General features: G+C 47.5%; 1 protein-coding gene across 1 annotated transcript in view; it reads left to right on the top strand.

Annotated features, from left to right (window-relative positions):
• Positions 1–6929: 6929 nt before the first annotated feature.
• The window catches only part of Gmpr (guanosine monophosphate reductase), a 36381-nt gene continuing 23064 nt past the window's right edge, over positions 6930–20246 (top strand). The window contains exons 1-3 of the mRNA XM_075969768.1: positions 6930–7241; positions 14155–14274; positions 16706–16789. Of these exons, the coding sequence (XP_075825883.1) occupies positions 7155–7241; positions 14155–14274; positions 16706–16789 (291 nt within the window). The 5' untranslated portion in view covers positions 6930–7154. The remainder of the gene's footprint in view (positions 7242–14154; positions 14275–16705; positions 16790–20246) is intronic.

The raw sequence follows: 20246 nt of genomic DNA, 5'->3' as shown, positions 1-20246 counted from the left end.
TCTGGGCCTTGGAGAGAAATTATTCATATAAATAATTGATTATACATAAGAGATTGGGGGGGGTGATGAAGATGTTCTAAAATCATAGTAATTGTCATACAGTTGTGAGAAGAGACAAAAGAATCTCTGAATTGCAGATTTCAGAAAGGTAAACTCTTCAAAATACGAATTATATTTTAATGAGGCAGATATTAAAATGAACCAATATTATAGACATGCACGCCCTCAACTCTAAGAAGCCATTCTGGGACTTGAAAAATAGCATATATAGGGAGATGGTGATGTGGTCTTGCTTTGTAACCCTGTTTGGCATCCAATTCTCAATTCTCTTGCCTTTGCCTCCTGAGTGCTGGGATTACAGGAATGTACCATCAAGCCTTGTAGGAAAAGAGGATGATGGAGGTCTGACTCTCAGAGGTGCCCGGTGTACTTGCATAGTCCTAAGAATGAGGCCTTCTTAGAGCAGGATGCCTTTTAGGGTTTCTGTTGCCATGACAAAACACCATGACCGAAAGCAAGCTAGGGAGGAAGGGTTTATTTGACCTACACTTCCACATCACTGTTCATGGCTAAAGGAAGTCAAGACAGGAACTCAAACAAGGCAGGTTCCTGGAGGTGGGAGCTGATGCAGAGACCATGGAAGCGTGCTGCTTACTGGCTTGCTCTCTGTGGCTTGCATATTCCCTATGGCTTGTACAGTTTGCTTTCTTAGAGCACCCAGGACCACCAACCATGGGATGGCACACCCACAATGGGTGGGGCCCCCTTTCATCAATAATTAATTATGAAAATTCCTACAGCTGGAACTTATGAAGGTATTTTCTTTATTAAGATTCCATCCTTTTAGATAACTCTGGTTTGTGCGTCAAGTTTACATAAGACTAGCCAGCACACTTAGTGTGGGCAGGGAATTATTACTTCAAACCTTGGCTCAGATGAAAATGAATCAATGTTAAATAGCATCTACCACAAGACCACCACTGAGTGCTATTTTTTTTATTCCTTCTTTGTTCCTACGCAGCTACTTTCAGGGATGCAGCCTACAGAGAAGCATCTACTTCAACCAGACCTCAGCTCCAGGGCTGAAAATAAAATTCATGACCTCAGGAAACACAGGATCTGGTTCAACCAAGACAGCACTGTCTCACCTTCCCTTGCATCATGGGCACCTTTGAGCTATTTCTCAGGTTCTTTTTCTTAATCGAGCATGAACAAATATAGTAACAGGGCCACACTCTAAAAATTCTAGAGCAGCCAGGCAGTGGTGGCACACAGCTTTAATCCCAGCACTTGGGAGGCAGCAGCAAGCAGATCTCCAAGTTCAAGGCCAACCTGGTCTACAGAGTGAGTTCCAGGACAGCCAGGGCTGCACAAAGAAACCCTGTTTTGAATTCCCCCTCCCTGCAAAAAAAAAAATCAATAGAAAACTTTTTAAAAGTTTGTCTATAAGTATAACCCTGAAAACCATGCTTTAAAGGATATAATAGAAGATTAAGTACAAAAGAAAGTAAATGTGCTGAGATATGGGTGTGAGAATGTGAGCAAACTGGGCTGTAGTCACGCGAGAGTTTGTTCATGAACTCACTAACCGGCAAGCTCTCCTAGCACATTCGATAGATGCTATGCTTTAGAATTCGACCTGCGTGACCTCAAGAGTTGAGGTGAAGTATGCAAATATCTGTGGTCTCCATGACAACAAAATCAGCTGGATTAGTTCAGCCGCGTTCCGTGGTCTACCTTCACTGCTCAGTTTCAGTGAGAAGTTATTGAAATATCTCATTCAAAAAACCGGTTGGGGTTCATAGACTCGAAGAAACCTCTGGAAGCTGAGATATCGTATGATGTCCTGTGACATGTCAGGGCACAAAGCTGTCCCTGACTTAGCTCTGACCTGCCCAGTTCCCTGTTTAAGCCTGGGTTTACACATTTGTTTATATGATGGTGATGGTGACCAGGGTGTTAATGGCATAGGGTTTGTGAGGGTGAGCCAAGAAAATAGAATAAAACTCTTTGCAAGGTGCCTGTCACTCAGAGGAAGGAGCTGGTGTTAAATATGTACTTTTGGTCCCTTGGCAGAAGTTTTGATTCATTCACAGAAGTAGCAATCTGGGCATTCTGAGTAATTTTTAGTTACTATTTAATTATAATTAATATTTTAACTACTATTAATATACGTTTTAAAATTTGTTTTTTGTTTAGGTTATTGCTTAAAAATCTTATTCAGGGAACGGCAGGATAGCTCAGTGGGTAGGCACACTTGCTGCTAGTCCTGAAGACCTGACTTCAATCCCAAAGCCGGTTGTTCTCTGGCCACCATTTGTACCTACCCCGTTATTCCCATATACATAAAATAAATGTGATTTTAGCCAAACAGTGTTGGTGAATGCCTTAAATCCCAATACTTGGGATGTAGAGGCAGGCAGATCTCTGTGAGTTCGAGGCCAGCCCGGTCTACAGAGCAAGTTCCAGGACAGGCTCTAAGGCTACACAAGGAAACCCTGTCTTGAAAAATAAAAATAAAAAAAATAAAATAAATGTGATTTTAAAAAAATCTTATTTAGCAAAAAGATAAAGCAAATGCAATGAAATACGGTTTCTTCCTAACATATGTGGCTCCAGCTGCTCAGTCAGTATTTATAAAAGTTAATAAATGACCCCGGGCAGCCGCCTTGCTGGGAGTTTCCTGTCTTATCAAGCATAACGATCACTGAGAATCTGACGATATGCAAATTTTACTTCAATAACCCTGGATGGGGTCCAGGCTTTGGAACCTGTATTTTGTGTAAGTCTATAGAGAAGCTGGCTCTGCCGGCCAGATAATGAACATGCTGGTGTCTGTAAAGCATTGAGGACACAGATAGAAGCAGAGTCCCTGATGGCCTGTGTCAGGGTTCTCTTCCTGGGAAGTTTATGTCTAGATCCAGCTTGGTAAACCAATTAAAGACGTTACTGGCCTTACATCCAGGAGCTTGGGTGACTCAAAATCAGCTGGATTGTTGAAGAGTCGCAGCCCAGAGCAGGCAAACTCAGAAGAGCCCCATAGCTCCTGTGGGACTTGTAGACAGCTACAGCACTGGGGTCCCCTTCTCCCCAGCAACTGCATGTAGCCTGTGTAACTCGGGGAGGGACCCTGAGAGTCTTGTTTGTTTCCTGAGCCCCTAAACCTCTTCTCTCCAGAAGAGACTATTTCAGTCTGAAAGAAATATCTATTTAACTGTGTGGGAAAGAATTAGAACCCATACAGAGTTTTTAAAGGAACAGATAGACTATTACAGAAAGAGAAGACAAAGCTTGACCTCTGTGGACGTTTGTCTTTTCAGTACCAGAGAGTACCCGAGGACAGATCCCTAGGGCTTTCCTTTCAGACAATGACCATGACAATGAACACAAAGCACATTTACTTTTTTGATTTTTGCTTATTTCGCTGGCTGGCTTCCACAGTTTGTAAAGGGCCTTAAATATTTCACTGGCTGGCCCCAGTGTGGTCATTTTCATTCTCTTTGATAAGCTTGATTTCCTTCCATGAAAATGTGTGAACTTCCTGGGGGGGGGGCAAGATAATGAGAGCACGTGGGATGGGCCTCGATCATTTGTGGACACTTGTGTTAAGGTGACTGACTATTGGGCAGCAGGGTTTTTATGGTTAGCTGGGCCACACGCTAGTTCCCAGAGAATGGGCGAGCCTGCAGAGAACAGGAAGGAAATGAAAGTGGTCCTGAGGCGGGCTAGAAAGACAGGGGAAATTATGGAACCGGGGAAGGGAAAAGGAGCCGCTCACCCTGGAGTCTGGCTGAAGTCTCCTACCGTGTTGAGAATCAAAAATTCCAGCAGGGTGAACATTTGTTGTGGCTGTTTGGATGAGAGTGGCCCCCACAGGCTCAAATATTTCAGTGCTTGGCCCCCAGTTGGAGAAACTGTTTGGGAAGGATTAGGGCCTTGGGCTTTGTTGGAGGAGGTGTGTCACTGGGGTTGAGCTCTGAGGTTTCAAATGATTCTGTTCCCAGTTTCTCTCTCTCTCTCTCTCTCTCTCTCTCTCTCTCTCTCTCTCTCTCTCTCTCTCTCTCTCTCTCGTTCTCTCTCTCTTCCACCTCCACCCCTCCACCCCACCTTTCCCTGCCTTGTGCTTGTGGATCAAGATCTAAGCTCTAAGTTACTATTGCAGCGCCATGCCTACCTGCCTGCCCCTGCCTTGGTGGTCACAGACTCACCCTCTGAAATGGTAAGCCCCAAAGAAACTCTGTTTTCTTCTATAAGTTGCCTTGGTCACAGTGTCTTATTAGAGCAACAGAAAAGAAACTCAGGACATTTCTTTAAATTGCTTTTTCTTTTCCAGCTGTGAACCTGCAATTTTCTAGTAATAACTCCTTCAGCCACATTTCCAGTAAAGGGACACACACTGAAACAAAACTAAAAAGTTTTGTCTTATCAGATTGTAATCACACCCAAAGTACCCTATAACATCACTCATTCAAAACATGGAAAAGGGAGGAGTTTCTTAGTGCCCTTTTGAGATGTCAGTCTAGCCACCAAAATGGGATATATGGTTAATGCTAAGACACTTAATTGGGGCTGCTGCAAGGGACAGCATGGTGCTGTGCCTCTGTTCCTGCTATTGCTGACAAGTCCCGTCGGGTGCAGTTAGCAATCGAGGCTCTACAATATAAGGAACATGTGACTCCAAATAGCTGTAAGGTCTTGTCCACGTGGCGTAAGCTGGAGTCACCTGGGAAGCCTCAGCTGAGGAATTGCCTCCATCAGATTGCTCTGTGGACAAGTCTGTGGGACATCTTCTTGATTGATGATTGATGTGGGAGGGCACAGCCCACTGTGGGCAGGTGGCCTGGGCATAAGAAGCTAGCTGAACTTCTCTATGGAGAGCAAGCTGGCAAAGGGAATGCCTCCCACAGTATCTATTTCAGTAACTGCCTTGGCTTTCCTGATAAGGGGCTGTAACCTGTAAGTAAAATAAACCCTGTCTCCCCCACATTGCTCTCAGTCAGGGTGTTTTATCACAGCAATATAAAGTAACCAAGACAGCTAAAATTTGTCAAATAATTAATTGTATTTTTTTTGAAACAGGGTCTCTCCATAAAGGCCTGGTTGTCCTGGAACTCACTATGTAGACTGCTATGTAGATCAGGCAGGCCTCACAGATATTTGTATCTGCCTGCCTCTTTCTTCAGAGTACTGGGCTTAAAGGCTCGCTCCACCACCCCTGCGCTAACGTTTCTTTTCACCCTGTGGAAACACTCAAGTTAGACACCCTCAAGGTCACCCAACTGTAACATAGCCAAGTTTTCAAACTTGGTAGAGGCCCCAAGACACTTCATTTACGTAAGTCTCATTTTCCTTTTTTTTCTGCTCCCTCTTTCATTTTTCTGCTCCAGCTGGAACACTGGGCACGCACTTCGTCACTGAGTTACACTGCCCCGGCCCTCTGTTTTGCTAACCTCCCAGTGGCTTCTTCTTCAGCACACTCGAGGCCTGACTCAACACGTGGTGGGCACACTGGGAGTGAAATTAGGGAAGCCAAAATCCTTAACCTTTTTGTAAGTGAGTGTGCAGTAAAGAAACCGCTGAGGTGATGGGATGGCTACCCCGTGGTTCCAGAGAAGGTTCTCGTCTTTGTCACTGTCCTATTGCTGTGAAGAGACACCAGGACCAAGGCACCTCTTATAAAAGGGTCATCATGACAGACAGTATGGGCAGATGGAATGACACTGGGCATGGCATGGGCTTCAGAAACAAACCCAGTGGCCCACTTCCTCCAACAAAGCACACACATTTTAATCCTGATCCATTCAAAGGATTCCATTCTGGGTTACTAAACCTTCACATGTATGAGCCAATGGGAGCTTTTCTTATTCAAACCACGACAGTTTTTATTGCACATGGTGTGTGTGTGTGGGGGGGGTGAGAACAGCCAGAGGGGCATCTGGAAGAGAAAGAAAAAAGCAGACTGGCTAGGTCTAGGGCTATGGGGGCAGGTAAGAAATAACAGGGGGGAGAGACACACAGAGATGGAGAGAGAGAGAGAGAGAGAGAGAGAGAGAGAGAGAGAGAGAGAGAGAGAGAGAGAGAGAGAGAGAGAGAGAGAGAGGGAGAGAAAGAGAGAGAGAGAGAAGAGCAGCAAAAAATGCTGGGAGAGTCCTGCCCATTGCGTTGCCATTGCGGAGGAAAGAGGGTGGATTAGCTGGGATGCAGCATAGTGGAGGAGGAGCTGGGGAGATGAGAAGAACCTGAAGGCTCTCGTGGGCGGCTTGGCACTCATAAGAAGTGCATGTTACTAGGGGCTGGAGCCACCTGAAGGTTAGCTTATCACAGGTATACACCAAAGGAAGTGACCCTTTCTCGGGGTTTCCCCGAGGAATGCTGCATGTAAGTTTTGATTTATCTTTTTGTTTACCCTGCCAGGGTTCAGGGGGCGCTGAGCTCAGACTGTCATTTTCGACTAAGTCAGTGGGCCTCCTCTTTTTTTTTCCCCCGCGGAGAGGGGATTGGGAGTTCCCATTGGACCTGACATTTTTGCCGTGGATAAAGGTCAGATTCTACAGCCAGGCATGGTGACTCACGTCTTTAATCCCAGCACTCACTCAGGAGGCAGCACCACGGAGGCAAAGGCAGGCAGAACTCTATGATTTTGAGGCCATCCTGGTTTACATACTATGCCCCCTCTCCCCCGGTTTCTCCTTTGGTCCCCTCAATGAGTCAGACTAGGGTACACTCTAGGGAACGGGAGACTTTGTCTCCTGTCTTCCTCTAATTCGCACTCATCTCGCGGCTCAGCCCCGGCCCAGAGAGAGGTTTTAGGGTCCTGCCGGGCAGAGTCCAGGTTCACAGCTAGGTTCAGGCAGAAGGAGGTGGTTGAGCTTAGGCAGAGGGAGCTGGGCCTGGAGGAGGGGCTCAGCCAGGAGACTAGGCTATGGGCGGAGCTTAGAGGCCGGGGCGGGGCGCGCCCCAGGGGCGCCAGGCTCGTGGAATCGTGCCGGGGGCTCGGAGCACACGGGCATAAGAACACCGTGTACGTACCGGGCTTGCGGAGCACCGGTCTGCGCACAGCCATCCCGGCGCCGCTGTACGCACGCGCCCCGCAGCTCCTGGCTGACGCCGGCATCAGCCTCCGCCGCAGGAAGCCACAGCACACCGCCAGCACCATGCCCCGCATAGATGCAGACCTTAAACTCGACTTCAAGGATGTTCTGCTGCGACCTAAGCGGAGCAGCCTCAAGAGCCGAGCCGAGGTGGGGGCCGCTGGCATGCCGCCTTCGGGCTGGCAAGGGGGAAGTGGGTGCAGGGGATGGCACAGGGTGCCTCATCTGTGCCAGAGGCAGAGCTGTCACACCCTCTCCCCGCTCTGAGAAAGGGGAAGGCCAGTCGGTTTTCTCTTACACCTGAACTGTCTCTAGGGTCAGTGACAAGGGGGCCTAGTTTGGGCCTAGAATTATAAATGCGTCTGACTACCGTTGGTGGGCTTGGGGGAAGTTCACACTGAGACTCAACCGCAGAGCAGCTAAGATCAACCAATCAAGTAGCCGGTGACTTTAGAAGGCACGGCTCTCAGGAGGGGCACTCAGGGAGGAGAGGAAACGGTGAGGCTAGGATGGAAAGGAAAAGAAACTCAACTGCAGACTCTCGGGATTCGGAGCAGTGTCCCCTGGTGCTGGGACCTGGCTCTGCTGATTTAGCATTAGGTCCTGTGGTGGAATGTTGTGAACACGACAGAACAGAACAAAACAATAAAACCCGGGCGCCCCCAGCACTCAAGTTTAAGATTTTTCTTTTTGAGTTTAAATGGTCTTGCGGGTGCTGAGCTTGGGGACCTGCTTCTTGGTGTCACTCTGCGGTACCAGACAGTCTGCAGTCCCAGCCCGGAGTGAGGCAAACTGACGAGCTGGGGTGAGGGTCACTCGGGCCATTTGGGAGTTAGCTGTGCGATAATAAGAGGAAAGCTTGGAAACAGGTGGAGTCGGGAGACTGCCGAGGTCAGACCTTAAAGGATACAGAGTTTTCTGGAAAGGTGGAGCCGGTTGGAGAAGTAGTGTTCCTGGACAGTGGCTTAGCCACTCTCAGGGGGGTGGGAGGAGGAAAGGAGGAACAACCTGAAAGGACTGGATTTGAGTTTGGGTAAACACAGGGGAGCTAAGCCAGTTAGCCCGCCCCATCCCTCTTGCTTCGCAAACAAGACCATAAATAAATCCCCTCAGCAAACAACTCGGTTCAGGTGCCCAGGCTGGACTGCCTTGCCTGCAGCTGCCAGCTGAGGGTTGCTACCGAATTAGGTCCGCCTCCTGCGCTAGCCAATGAACAAATAGAACCAAGTGACTTTCCCTAAGCAGGGGCATAGGCTGCTTGGAACCAGAATTGCTCTAGACAGGAAGTGGTGGTGGTGTGTGTTGGGGGGGGGGGGGGTGTAATGGACCCTTATCCACCCAGATTAGATGCCCCTGGGCCTGTCCTTCATCACATACTTTCAGGTGCCAAAGAACCAGGCAAGCCTTTGTAACAAAAAATAACACTAGAGAAAACACCTGGACTGTTTTAGAGAAACTGGTAGCCAGTAAGTAACTAAACTCAGACCAGGGTTAATAATCTGGCGGCCTCATTGCTTGTTTGTTTTCTTAATGTTTGTTTAAAATTTATTTAGGTGTTAGCCACTTATTTATTAATAGATATGTATCGGCACAAAGCGAGGATCTATGCGTTTTCTGAACTAGGAAGACTCTTGAGGAGAAGGTACAATATTAATATTTATGTGAACGGTATGATGTCATGCCTCATTTGGTTTTATAATTTGTGCTGATTGCCACTCTTAATGTCCATGCATGGATTGAATCTTGCAATCTGTGTATACCCATCGCAGTGAGGACTGGTGCCCTTGAGGATTGTCCTCACACAGTAGCTTTTGTGAGGAAGTGTTAAGTGGAGTGGCTCTTCCAATTGTCTGTGGGCTAGCCTCCTGGGGCTGGAGCACTCTTGCCTGGTGGATGAGCTCACCTAATGTGACTTGCCTGCCTGGCACTGCTCAAGGAACCACCTAAGCCTCGCGTTCCATCTCGGTGTTTCTTTTGTTGTCTTGTAATTAAGCGTCCCAGGATGGGTTGATTGCGTTAAGACTTTTGGATTTATCCGATACACATGGGGTTTGTGTCCTTCCAGGGGAGCCAATCCTGGCTTTACCACCCAAGCCCAGTTCTTAAGTAAGAATTTTGCTTGTGTGTACATGTTCATGTATGTGTGTGCGCACACATGTGCGTGCACTGTCCACCTTTTTTTTTAAATCATTTTTTTTATTTTTTAAAAAGATCTTGATGCAGGGTTTTTCATTGGCCTGAAACTTGCCAAGCAGTCTAGTCTGGCCAATAAGCTCCAAGCATCTCTGTTGGTTTCCACCCCCTCTCCCCTCCCCACACCTGCCCTGGGGGTTACATGTGTGCTGCTATACCCAACTTTTTTTCATGGGTTCTGGGGATCGAACTTGGATCTTCATGCTTGTATGGCCCGCACTTTAAAGGCTGGACCATTGCCCCAGCCAACAAGAGAATTTTGCTTGCTTGTTTTTTTGTTTTTTTTTTTTAACATATTAATGTGGGATTTGAAAGCTGGATACTGGAGAGTATTCGCAGCAGAGAACCACCCGCTTGTCCTAAGACAGGGCAAATGCAAACACCCTCCCATCTGCTAACAGCTCCATAATAACTGCTGGACCATTAAGGAGAGATGGGGCTAGCAGTCCCCATCTGCAACAGCCCGACCCATAGGGAATAGAGAACAGGACAGGGAGGAGAGACTATACAGAAGAAAGGAGGTTCCAGTTTTAGTCTGAGTTCTGTCACTACTTATTTTATTGCCTTGACACTGTGTCCTGGGGCTGCTATGACACAGAATTACAGAAGAGGCCACTCGGTCAAGAGGCTTTATCTCCCATCTGGGCACACTGGAAGCCCCCCAACCTAGGTGTGTCTATGCGGTAGGTTTCTCTGGAAAGCTGTTTGTGAGATGGAGCGAGCATCTGCCCCATGCATCTCCCCAGCTCCTGCTGGATTGCTGGTCACTTCTGGCTCTCCTTGGCATGTAGATGTCCCATCTAACCCTCAACCAACGTCACCTCTGTAAGCTGTCCTCCTTCAGTGCGTTTGTGTCCAAGTGTTTCCCCTTTTGAGAAGAACCATTCCACACCCCACGTGACCTCATCTCAACTTGGCCACTTGTAGAGATCCTATTTCCGAATAAGGTTCCCTTCACAGGTACTAGCGTTAGGACTTCGGTGTCATTTGGGGGAGCCACAATTCAACCTGTAACGGCCTATGTAAACTTGGCTTTGTGGAGTTAGAAGATTTGCTCAGATTTGTTCTTAGTCATGAGTGCAGAAGATTCACCTAGGGAGACACTCCAAAAATATAGTTTCCAACACAGCGGCTTTGATGGATGCAGCTTGGGGCAGTCTTGACATGTTTGCCGAGCTCATCAAGAGGGCTTTCTCTGTGGGAAGCACTGCCCTGACAAATGATGCGTTCTTCACTCAGAGACTGTGGCTCACACTGGTGCTGAGCTGTGTGCGCTATCTGATGCAGAAGCTGCCTGGGCCACATCAGCATCCAGAAGGCCCGTTCCAGGTGTCAGCGCACTGGACGCTTCTCCCCACAAGATTTCAATCTGATCCTGGGGCCTTTGTGGACTGCTTCCCAGAATGTCTTCCCAAAGGCCAGGCATGCTTCTAGAGTACCCTTTGTTACCCCAAGCCAAGTGGCAGTTGTTGTTTCTGGCCATGCCTTGGTTGGTGTCTAAGGAGCTTAACATACAGGCATTGTCTTCTGTGTCCTTAAGGAATTGGAAAGGAAGTATGGGTGGGAGGCAGGGCCGGTTCCCTATGCCACCGCATATTGGTCCCTTCCTGTCCTGTCCAGGTGTGACTGTTTTTGTTAGGGTAGTGGCGGAGGTTAGCACATATTTCCTGAAGTGACTCCTGGAGCTTGACTCACTACACTGAACTGCTCAGAAAGGTGGCGGTGTGTACTTTAGACCTGCAGAATGCTGGGTAATGACTAACCCAAAAGGACAGAAGCTATTTTGAGGGTGCAGGAGGGGAGTTTGCTACGTTCTGAGTGGGGCTTTGGAGATGCTGTATCTGGAGCATTCAGCCACTGTGGTGGAGTAAAGGCCAGGGAAGCTGGAGGATAGCATTTATCTCTCTGAGCGAGTGGACTGTCTTGGGGGTGTGTGTGTGTTGGGTAGATAAGGTTAGGGCAGATACTTTCATTTCTCATTCTTAGAACTCTGCCTTGTGTCATTTTGGGGGAGAGAGGTTTGTTGGCAGAGCCTGGCATATGCTAAATACAAGTTCTGTTGCTGAACTCCCCACCTCCAGCCCCACGAACCTGCCTTGTGAAGATAGGCAGCGAAGGGTTCATTGTCAAAGCTTCCCTTTTCTGTGAAGTGTGTGTGTGTGTGATGTAGATAGGTTTTGGTGTGCCAAGAAAAAGCCATTGTGATCTCATGGGGACAGAGGCTCTTTCCTCCAACGCATCTTGGGCAGAATTACAAGAGTATTTGAGACCAGGAATTCTGATTGTTTTCAGTCTGGGCAAAGAGCAGGAAGGCCAGTTAATAGTGCAGAGTTGCCAAGAGGGGCTCCCCTCAGTCATCTTGCAGGGTGTCAGCAGGACCTGCTTTCCTACTGAGGACATTCAGGAAGGGGTGAACACTGCCTGGGAGGTTCATGGACTTACAGCGTCTCGCTTCCTCTCGCTGACTGCTGTTTAGGGCCAGCACAGCCCTTTTATGACATCTGCTAGCCAGGAAGCCTTCCGGACTTGGAGAAGCAAGAAAATGAATAAGGGTAACGGCTCTGGGATACAGCACAGTGTGCTTCCACTTAGTTCAGACTGTAAAGTGCAAGTTGGAAGGAATGGAACAAAAACATTTAGAGAATACTAGTTGCAAATGGCAATTGCTGGTCCTCAGGCAACCAGGGTCCATGTAAAACTAAATTATTTTAGAAGCCTAAAGTTCAAGTTTTTCCTTGTCAGTTCACCTTGGCCACACACCTACCTCCAGGGTCCAGGTCCAGTCAAAGGAATGAACGATGCAGAATATTTCAAACAATAGATTTATTAACCCACAGTGCGTGTGTGGGGTGTGTGTGTGCACAGACATATATGGAGTTCAGAGGATAATCTTAGGTGGTGGATCCTTAGGGTCCTTCTGTCTTTTGTTTGAGACAAAGTCTGGGAATTGACTAAGTTTATCAGACTAGCCTGGCCTAAGAGCTTTAAGGAATCCACCAGTTCCACCTCCCATCTCCTCATGGTTGGGGATCCTAACCGAGGCTCTCATGCTGACTGAGGCATCTCTACCAGAATTTCTCCTGATGTGACTGAGAGATTGGCAATAGCACCCTAGGGTGGCAGTGAGTGGGGGGGGGACGGGCTTTGCTGGGAAAATAGAACCAGGAGTGTACATGGACAGATCTGAAGGGGCCGCAGCAGCCCTGCAGAAGCTGCCCAAAGGAGAAGGGGTTCTAGATCTCACCTTACCCTTGTCCGCCAGCATCCTCCAGTTTCTCATTTGGTATCCACTGGTCAAACCCAGGCAGACATGAATTTGAGAAATGGAGTCTCTGGAATGGCTACTCTGTGATAATCTCAAGCATAAACTTGCCCCAGGTCACAAGGGAAATTCTGACTCTGACAGCTTTTTTGTTCGTTTTTGTTTATCGAGACAAAGTTTCTCTGTGTAAAAAGTGCTGGAACTTGCTTTGTAGACCAGGCTGTCCTCAGACTCAGAGATCGCCTGCCTCTGCCTCCCGAGTGCTGGGATTACAGGCGTGCGCCACCACTGCCTGACTTCTGCCAGTTTTTTTTTTTTTTTGCGAGGACCCAGCTCTGGCACACCATCCTGCTAAGCCCACAGTCCTGGCTGAACATCAGACAGGGTTCCTGACAGCTCATAGTCACGTGCGCACTGAAATTGGAGTTCCAGGAGAGTTGGTGGGCCCTCCCTGCAGCTGTCTGCAAGTCAGAGGAACAAGTGTTTCTATGCGGAAACAGATGGTTGCACTATATCCCTCCCAGCTCTCATAATTACCAACCAGCTGCTGGAGCCTGAAAGGCGAAGGGATCAAGGGTTTGTGGCTTAGTGCTGGTGAAATGTGAATGGTGAAATGGGAAGGGCCTGGCAAGAGCAGAAGCAAGGTCACTGCTGTTTGGGAAGAGTGGATAGATCTTCCTAGAAGAGGAATGGGCCCTTCTGTGATTTTTTTTTACTACTCTTTGGTGGCCTGCCAGCCAGCTTGTAAACATCTGGAGACTTATTCTTACTTATGAATGCCTGGCCTTAACTTGTTTCTTGTTAGCTTTTCTTAAATTATGCTGTCTACCTTTTGCCTCTGGGCTTTTACCTTTCTTTATTCTATATACCATTCTTTACTTCTTATATAGCATGGCTGGTTATGTGGCTGGGTGGCTGGCCCCTGGCATCCTCCGGTCCTTCTCCTTTTCTCTCTCTTCCCTCTTCTCTTGAGCCTAGACTCCTCCTCCTAATTATTCTCTCTATGTGTCAGCCCCGCCTATCCTTTCTCCTGCCTAGCTATTGGCCATTTAGCTCTTTATTAGTCAGGTGTTTTAGACAGGCAAAGTAACACAGCTTCACAAAGTTAAACAAATGCCTCATAGAAGAATGCAACAACACATCCTTGCATCATTAAACAAATATTCCACAGTATAAACAAATCTAACACATCTTCAACTATTATATCCCAACACCCTCCAGTGCTTGGAAGTGGGGGGAAATAATAATGTGTCTATGTGTGCTTAGGGCCAGAGTGAGACAAGGTGAGGAAGGAAGATGGCAGAGATATTGGGAGGCTGCTGAAGGAAAGATCTCACATAGATCTTGGGATTCATAGAATATCTGGTGACTTATTTGGGTGTGTGGGGGCAGTGGGTATAGCCACTGCTTTTGTATGTGGGTATAGCCTGCTGCCTGGTTTTCTTGGGGGCTGCCCTGTCCTTGGAACACCGGGTCAGAGCCCTAAGAGAATCTAGGGACTGAGGGACAGACCCATCCTTGGTGTCCTCCCCACCCACTCTGAACACTGGGAATCCTGCATGTGTTACATAAAGAGCTTACTCTCATTTCTTTCCCTTTTGCCTACAGGTGGATCTTGAGCGAACCTTTACATTTCGAAACTCAAAGCAGACCTACTCAGGGATTCCCATCATTGTGGCCAACATGGACACTGTGGGGACATTTGAGATGGCTGTGGTAATGTCACAGGTAGGAACTCCATCACTACATCCTCAGTTTTTTGGCTGTGTGTGTGCGCCTGGAGTCATTCCTTGCTAAGTCTGATTGCTACAAGGGACATGCCTTTCCTGCTTCTGTAGTCAGAAGATAGGCCACATATAAACTCTGCCCTCTGTGAAATGGTCTAGCTGTACGTCTGTCTCCTCTGTGAAGATACCTATGATGGTTTTAGAAATTAGGCTTTCAAAAGGAACTTAGGCAGCAGGATGAATGCCATATTGGAGAGGCCCATCCCCTTAAAACCAAGACAGCCACTTTGCATGTAGCACGTAATGCATTGTGTTGGGGGGTGCTATTGTTTATGCTGTAATGTATCTCTCAATTCTTATCATAACTTCGTGGGGGTAGGCTCCTTCTGCAGATGAGGAAATTGAGGCAGACAGAAAAAGAGGAGGGACATCTCGACCCAGGGCCTTCAGTCAAGTAGAGAGGCAGGACATAACCCCAAAGTGAGTCCAGAATCTGCCGGACACATCTCTAAAATGGATGGACCGCAAGGCAAGTTCAGGGTGCCTTTTGATGCGTGTCTTGGCCTCAGGAGAAATGGAGGGACACCAGTCATAAGTATTTTGCTGCCTCACAGAGCTGTGTGTTGGGGGTGAGAATCTTCTACTTCGGAGACCAGAGTGTCTCCTGATGATGAGCGTGGAGATGTGTATCTGTTTCTGCTCGTCCTGTCTGCCAAGTGCGGAGATAAATGCAATTAGTCGGAAAAGCAGCTCCCTGTGGGTGGCAGGTCTGACGGCGGGAGGCGCTGGATTCGTTATCAAGCGGCGATGAGGGGGGAAGAGGGTCTCAAATTATAAACTCAGAAAGTGGAGTTGGAGGTCATCCACCTGACTGAGGATTGTCGTGTGACTGTCTGCAGAGAGGGGTCTGAGGCGAATGAATGAATTGCTAAAGGGATGTGGTGGTTCTCCCTCCCAATCCTTGCTTGTCTTATTAACTGCTCGTAATGATGTTCCGTGCATGCTGTGGCGGGAGCTGTGGCAGGAGCAAGCATCCTGAAGATCCATGTGTTAAAGGGATTTTCCCAGGGTGGTAGAGCCCTCAAGAGGTGAGGCCTGGCAGGAGGTCTTTAGGTCATTAGAGGAGTGGCCTTGAAAGGGAGTGTGGGTCCCCAGTGTCTTCCTCTCTCGCCCTTCCTCCCCGACTGGGGATAAGGTGACCGGTTTTGGTCTGCTCTGTACTCCCGCCATTATATGCTGGCATGCCACAGCCCCAAGAGCAACGGACCCTTTGACAGAGCAAGCCAAAATGAACCTTTCCTCTGTGGAAGTTGATTCTCTCAGGTGCCTGGCTATAGTTATCGCTGATAGCAATTAACAGTATAAATGAGTGTGGGGCTCAGGGAGCAACACCCAAGTCTGGGTTGTCTGTGCGCTTGAGTGGTATCCGTGAATAACCTGGAGCTTGCCGTGCCCCTCCCACTTCCACTGGGAGGTTCTCCGGGAATGCCATCGCCTGCGTTGACCGAGGTCGCCCGTGTGTGGGTTCTGTGAGTTTTCTATTTTTAGGATCCGCAGACAGTGTGAATTAAGGGAGTCAGAGAATTTCAGAGTAAGGCATTGGAGGTGTGGGGTGACTCAGAAGTCAGAGAGGAAGCCTCAGAGGAGGGACGTTTGATGTTGACTGCTAAATGGATTATTTCTTCCTCCTCTGCCCTCTGCTCCCCATCTTGCCCTCCAGCTCTGACTGGTCTTCCGCGGCCACCAGACTTCCAATCTCAGCCTTCAGGGCACTACGTGCTAAAGTTTCAGGTGTGGCCCCCTTACCCAGCTTTGCTATATATTTCTTAACTTCTTTTAAGTCCCATTTCTCTTACAACAATAATTCTGTTCAAAGCTGTTCTGAGAATTCCATGGTGTCAGCAAAGGATTGGCCCCATGGTAATCAAGTCTGGTTCAATAGCCAAAGATGTAGGGTTATTATTTACATAATCCCCTCCCTTCCTAGCTTTCAGCAAAAAGCATTTAGGCTATGTATTAGTTGAGACTTTGGGTGTAGGGCAAGGTCCTTTGTTTGGCTGAGCAGAAGCTTGCATTAGGATGGTCACTCTCCTGGTCTGGGGGACCGTCTACATATGTGTTCTTGACCTGCCTTGGGTGTGGGCAAAAACTAGGTGAGCCAGCTGGGTAGAAAAGCTCCTTTATTCTTGCCTCTTGGCAGACTCTCCCTGGCTGAACACACATTGTCTAAATCCTATCGAAGCCGGAGAGCATTTCTGTGATCCCTTGTTTCACCGCATGCACCTTGGTTTGCTTGCTGGCTGCTAGGAACATATTCAGAGCAAATGAGGCCTGAATGGCAGCCGCAGATGGTTTTGTCTGGGGCTTATCTAGCAGGCAGGTGGAGGGCCTTCTTCCCTGGCTCCTTCCTGACAAGCTGTCTTGTTTCCTAGCATGCCATGTTTACAGCCGTTCACAAGCATTACTCCTTGGAAGACTGGAGACGTTTTGCGGAGAACCACCCCGAGTGTCTGCAGGTACGATGATGGCGCGTTTTAGTGACAAGGGCCGAGGAGAAGAAAAGTCTTCCCTGATGTCAAAAGTATTTGGAGGCTGGTGGGTCGCTGCCAGAGCGTTGCTGAGGAAACCTGCCTCGTGGGGTCTTAGCAAATGCCAGGATGCCCTGTGAGGACAGCTTCGCCTTTAAAAGCATCCGTCACCACAGCCTGGGGAAGGCCTTGCTTCCTGTCAGGAGTTTCCAGGTGAACCCAATCTAAGTGCTTTTTCCTGGCTACAGACAAGGGGTCCTAATTGTAACAAACTGCCTTTTATTTCAATACTCTATACCCCTACTAGGATGGCTGTCATTAGAATGTGAGTTATGTTGATGTGGAGAAGTTGGAGTGCTCATGTGTAGTTGGCAGGCGTGTAGGTGCTGAGGCTGCCTTCCCAGTGACCTAAAAACTCCTAGTGCTGGGTAGTTTAATGTCAACTTCACACAGCTAAGTCATCCGAGAGAAGGGAACTTCAATTAAGGAAATGCTTTTATAAGATAGAGCTGTAGGCAAGCCTGTAGGAATGTTCTTAGGTAGTGATTGATGGGAGGGTCCAGCCCATTATTGGTGGTGTCATTCCTGGGCTGGTGGTCCTAGGTTCTCTCGGAAAGCCGGCTGAGCAAGTCAGGAGGAGCAAACCTGTAAGCAGCACTCTTCCATGACCTCTGCATCAGCTCCTGCTTCCAGGTTCCTGCCCTGACTTCCTTCGAAGCAGAAGCCAGATAAGCCCTTTCATCTCCCAGTTGCTTTGGTCATGGCATTTTGTCACAACAATAGTAACCCTGACTAAGACATTCAAGAGAGTAAGTGTGAGTTACCATGTGACCCAGCGGTTCTATTTCTAGAAGAAATGAAACTATGTATTCACACATAGACTTATTCATGAATGCTCATGATATTTACAATAGCCCAAAAGTAGAAAATGTAAACTAAGCAACTAAAATGTGTCGTTGATGAACAAATAAATGAAATATGATCTGTCAATACGATAGGCTGTTGTTCAGCCACAGAAGGGAAGGAAGTACTGACTCATATTCAAGTGTGAACAAACCTTGAGAACATTTCGCTAAGTGCAAACCAAACACAAAAACCAACAAGAATTATTTCATTGATGCTAAGTGCCCATGGTGGGTGAATACTCAGAGACATGGTTACCTGGGCCTGGTAGCAGGAGGAAGGAATTAAAAGAGTAATGCCTAAGGTTCCTCTGGAGCCAGGCCTGGTGCTATAGCCTGTAATCTCAGATACTTAAGAGGCTGAGGCAAGGGAAACTCAAGGTCAGGGGCAGCCTGGGCAATTTAGTAAGACCTGTCTCTGTAATAAGGAAGAGAAGGAAGCTTGAGATGCAGTTCAGCCAAGATTTATCTGTAAGGATTCAAAAGTATATGACACCCTAGATTCAGTACCTGTTAAAAAAAAATTAAAATCCTTTTTGAAACCAGTAAAATGTTCTATAATAACGATATCACTGAACATGCTAAAAATCATTGTGCACTCATGATAATGTTCCTGTGAGAAAGCAGCTTGTGGAGGAATGGGTTCATTGTGTCCTCCATCATCTAAGGAAGTGAGTGTCAGAACTCAAGACGGGCAGGAACTGAAGCAAGCGGAGGCCACGGAAGAGTACTGCTCACTGGCTTAGAATTTGCCTAGCCTACTCTCTTATATCACCCAGGCCTACCAGCCCAGTGGTGGCACTGCCTAGAGTGATCTGGGCCCTCCTGTGTCAATTGTCAATCAAGAAAATGTACCTCAGGCTTGCCTATAGGCCAGTCCGGTGGGGGAATTATTTTAATTGAGATTCCCGCTTTCGAAATGACTATAGCATGTGTCACATTGACATAAAATTAGCCAGTCTAGGTGACTTCCATGCTGAGTTGCTGTGTCTCTGTATCCCTGTTCCTCTAAGAAAATGGGTGTTTTAAAATGATATCTATAAGCCCTCCCATAAGATGACTGAGTTCCTATCCAGTGCATTCTGCTGGTTCTAAGCCAAATCCAGCAGTGAGGTCTGGGCCCGCCTCGTTGTGGGCAGATCATTTATGATGAGATAATGATTTCGAGTACTGGCATGGCTGCTGCTGCTGTCACTATGATTTAATTAGGTGTGGGCTTCCACTACAAAAATGTTAGCTTAGGAGATAAAATAATTCTGGCTCGATATAAAGTTTTTCATTTTGCTATATTGTTCAGAGTATCTCTCCATAGTCTTTGCATATGCCAAAGTCCTTGGTTGCTCAAGTTCTGCAGATAAATCTACATATAGCCTATGCATATTCTCCTATAGATTTAAATCACTTCTATATGACTTGTAATGGCCCATTCAATGCAAATGCTATGAAGCTAGGTATTGCAACCTACTGCTTAATAACAACAAAACAGCAAAAATCCCACATTACCCTGGGTGTAGATTTTAAAAAAGACTTATTTTTATGTGTGTGTTTGCTTGCATGTGTCTGGTGCATTACATGTATGCCTAGTACCAACAGAGGCCAGGGGAAGGTGTTGTATCCTCAGGAACTGGTGTTACATATGGTTGTAAGCCTTCGTGTGGGATGCTGGGATCCAAACCTGGGTCCTCTGTAAGAGTAGCAAGCACTCGAAACCACTGAACTGTCTCTCCATGTTTAAGACATGATGTTTTAGTTTTCCCCCCTTTATTTCTGTGATGACATACTCTGTCAAAAGCAACTTAAGGGAACATTTAATGTGGCCCACAGTTCAAGGGTACAGATTGTCAGGCTAGGGAGGTCGAGGTGGCAGGAACTTGGAGCAGCGAGTCACATGTATCCACAGTCAGGAAGCCTAGAGTGATGAATGCATGCTGCTGCTCAGCTCCCTTGCTCCATTTACCTATATCCCAGGATGCCACAAGCCTCCCACCTCAATTACTGTGTACAAGGTAATCTCCCAAAGGCATGCCCCAGAGGCCTGACTCCTAGGTCATTCTAGAATCTCTCAAGTTGACAATACTAACAACCATTTAGTATATGGTGTAGCTCAGACTGCCCTTGAGCTCAGTCGGTAGAAGAGAATCACTGACAGCCCACTTCCAGCTGAGGCATATTCCATATCCAGCCACATACGTCCTTAACCTGTAAATGTTGTTCTCACTTGTTCTTTCTGGAAACGTCCCATGGTGCCCTTCTGCAAGGTTTCCCCCTAGGATACGTTTGCATCAGTAGCTGTACAGCACAAAGTTCTACACAGCAAGCTTGAGAAAACTGAGTAGAAGCTGAGGACAAGGTCTTGAATATTTCCAAATGTGTTTGCTGGGAGGTTTTGTTGCTGAGTCCCAGCTTCAGGGATAGGTATAAGTCAAGGGTGGGCAAGAAAACCGGAAGTTTTGGTTGACCATGGAAGGAGCAGGTCTCCTTTTACCTCTGCTGCTGTTTGTTTCTTGAACACAGCCTTCATGTTTGCTCAGGGTAAACCTCGA

This window comes from Microtus pennsylvanicus, chromosome 4 (assembly GCF_037038515.1).
Source record: "Microtus pennsylvanicus isolate mMicPen1 chromosome 4, mMicPen1.hap1, whole genome shotgun sequence".
NCBI lineage: Eukaryota > Metazoa > Chordata > Mammalia > Rodentia > Cricetidae > Microtus > Microtus pennsylvanicus.
Note: the sequence above shows the minus strand (reverse complement) of the source record. Positions and strands in the feature narration are given on the sequence as shown.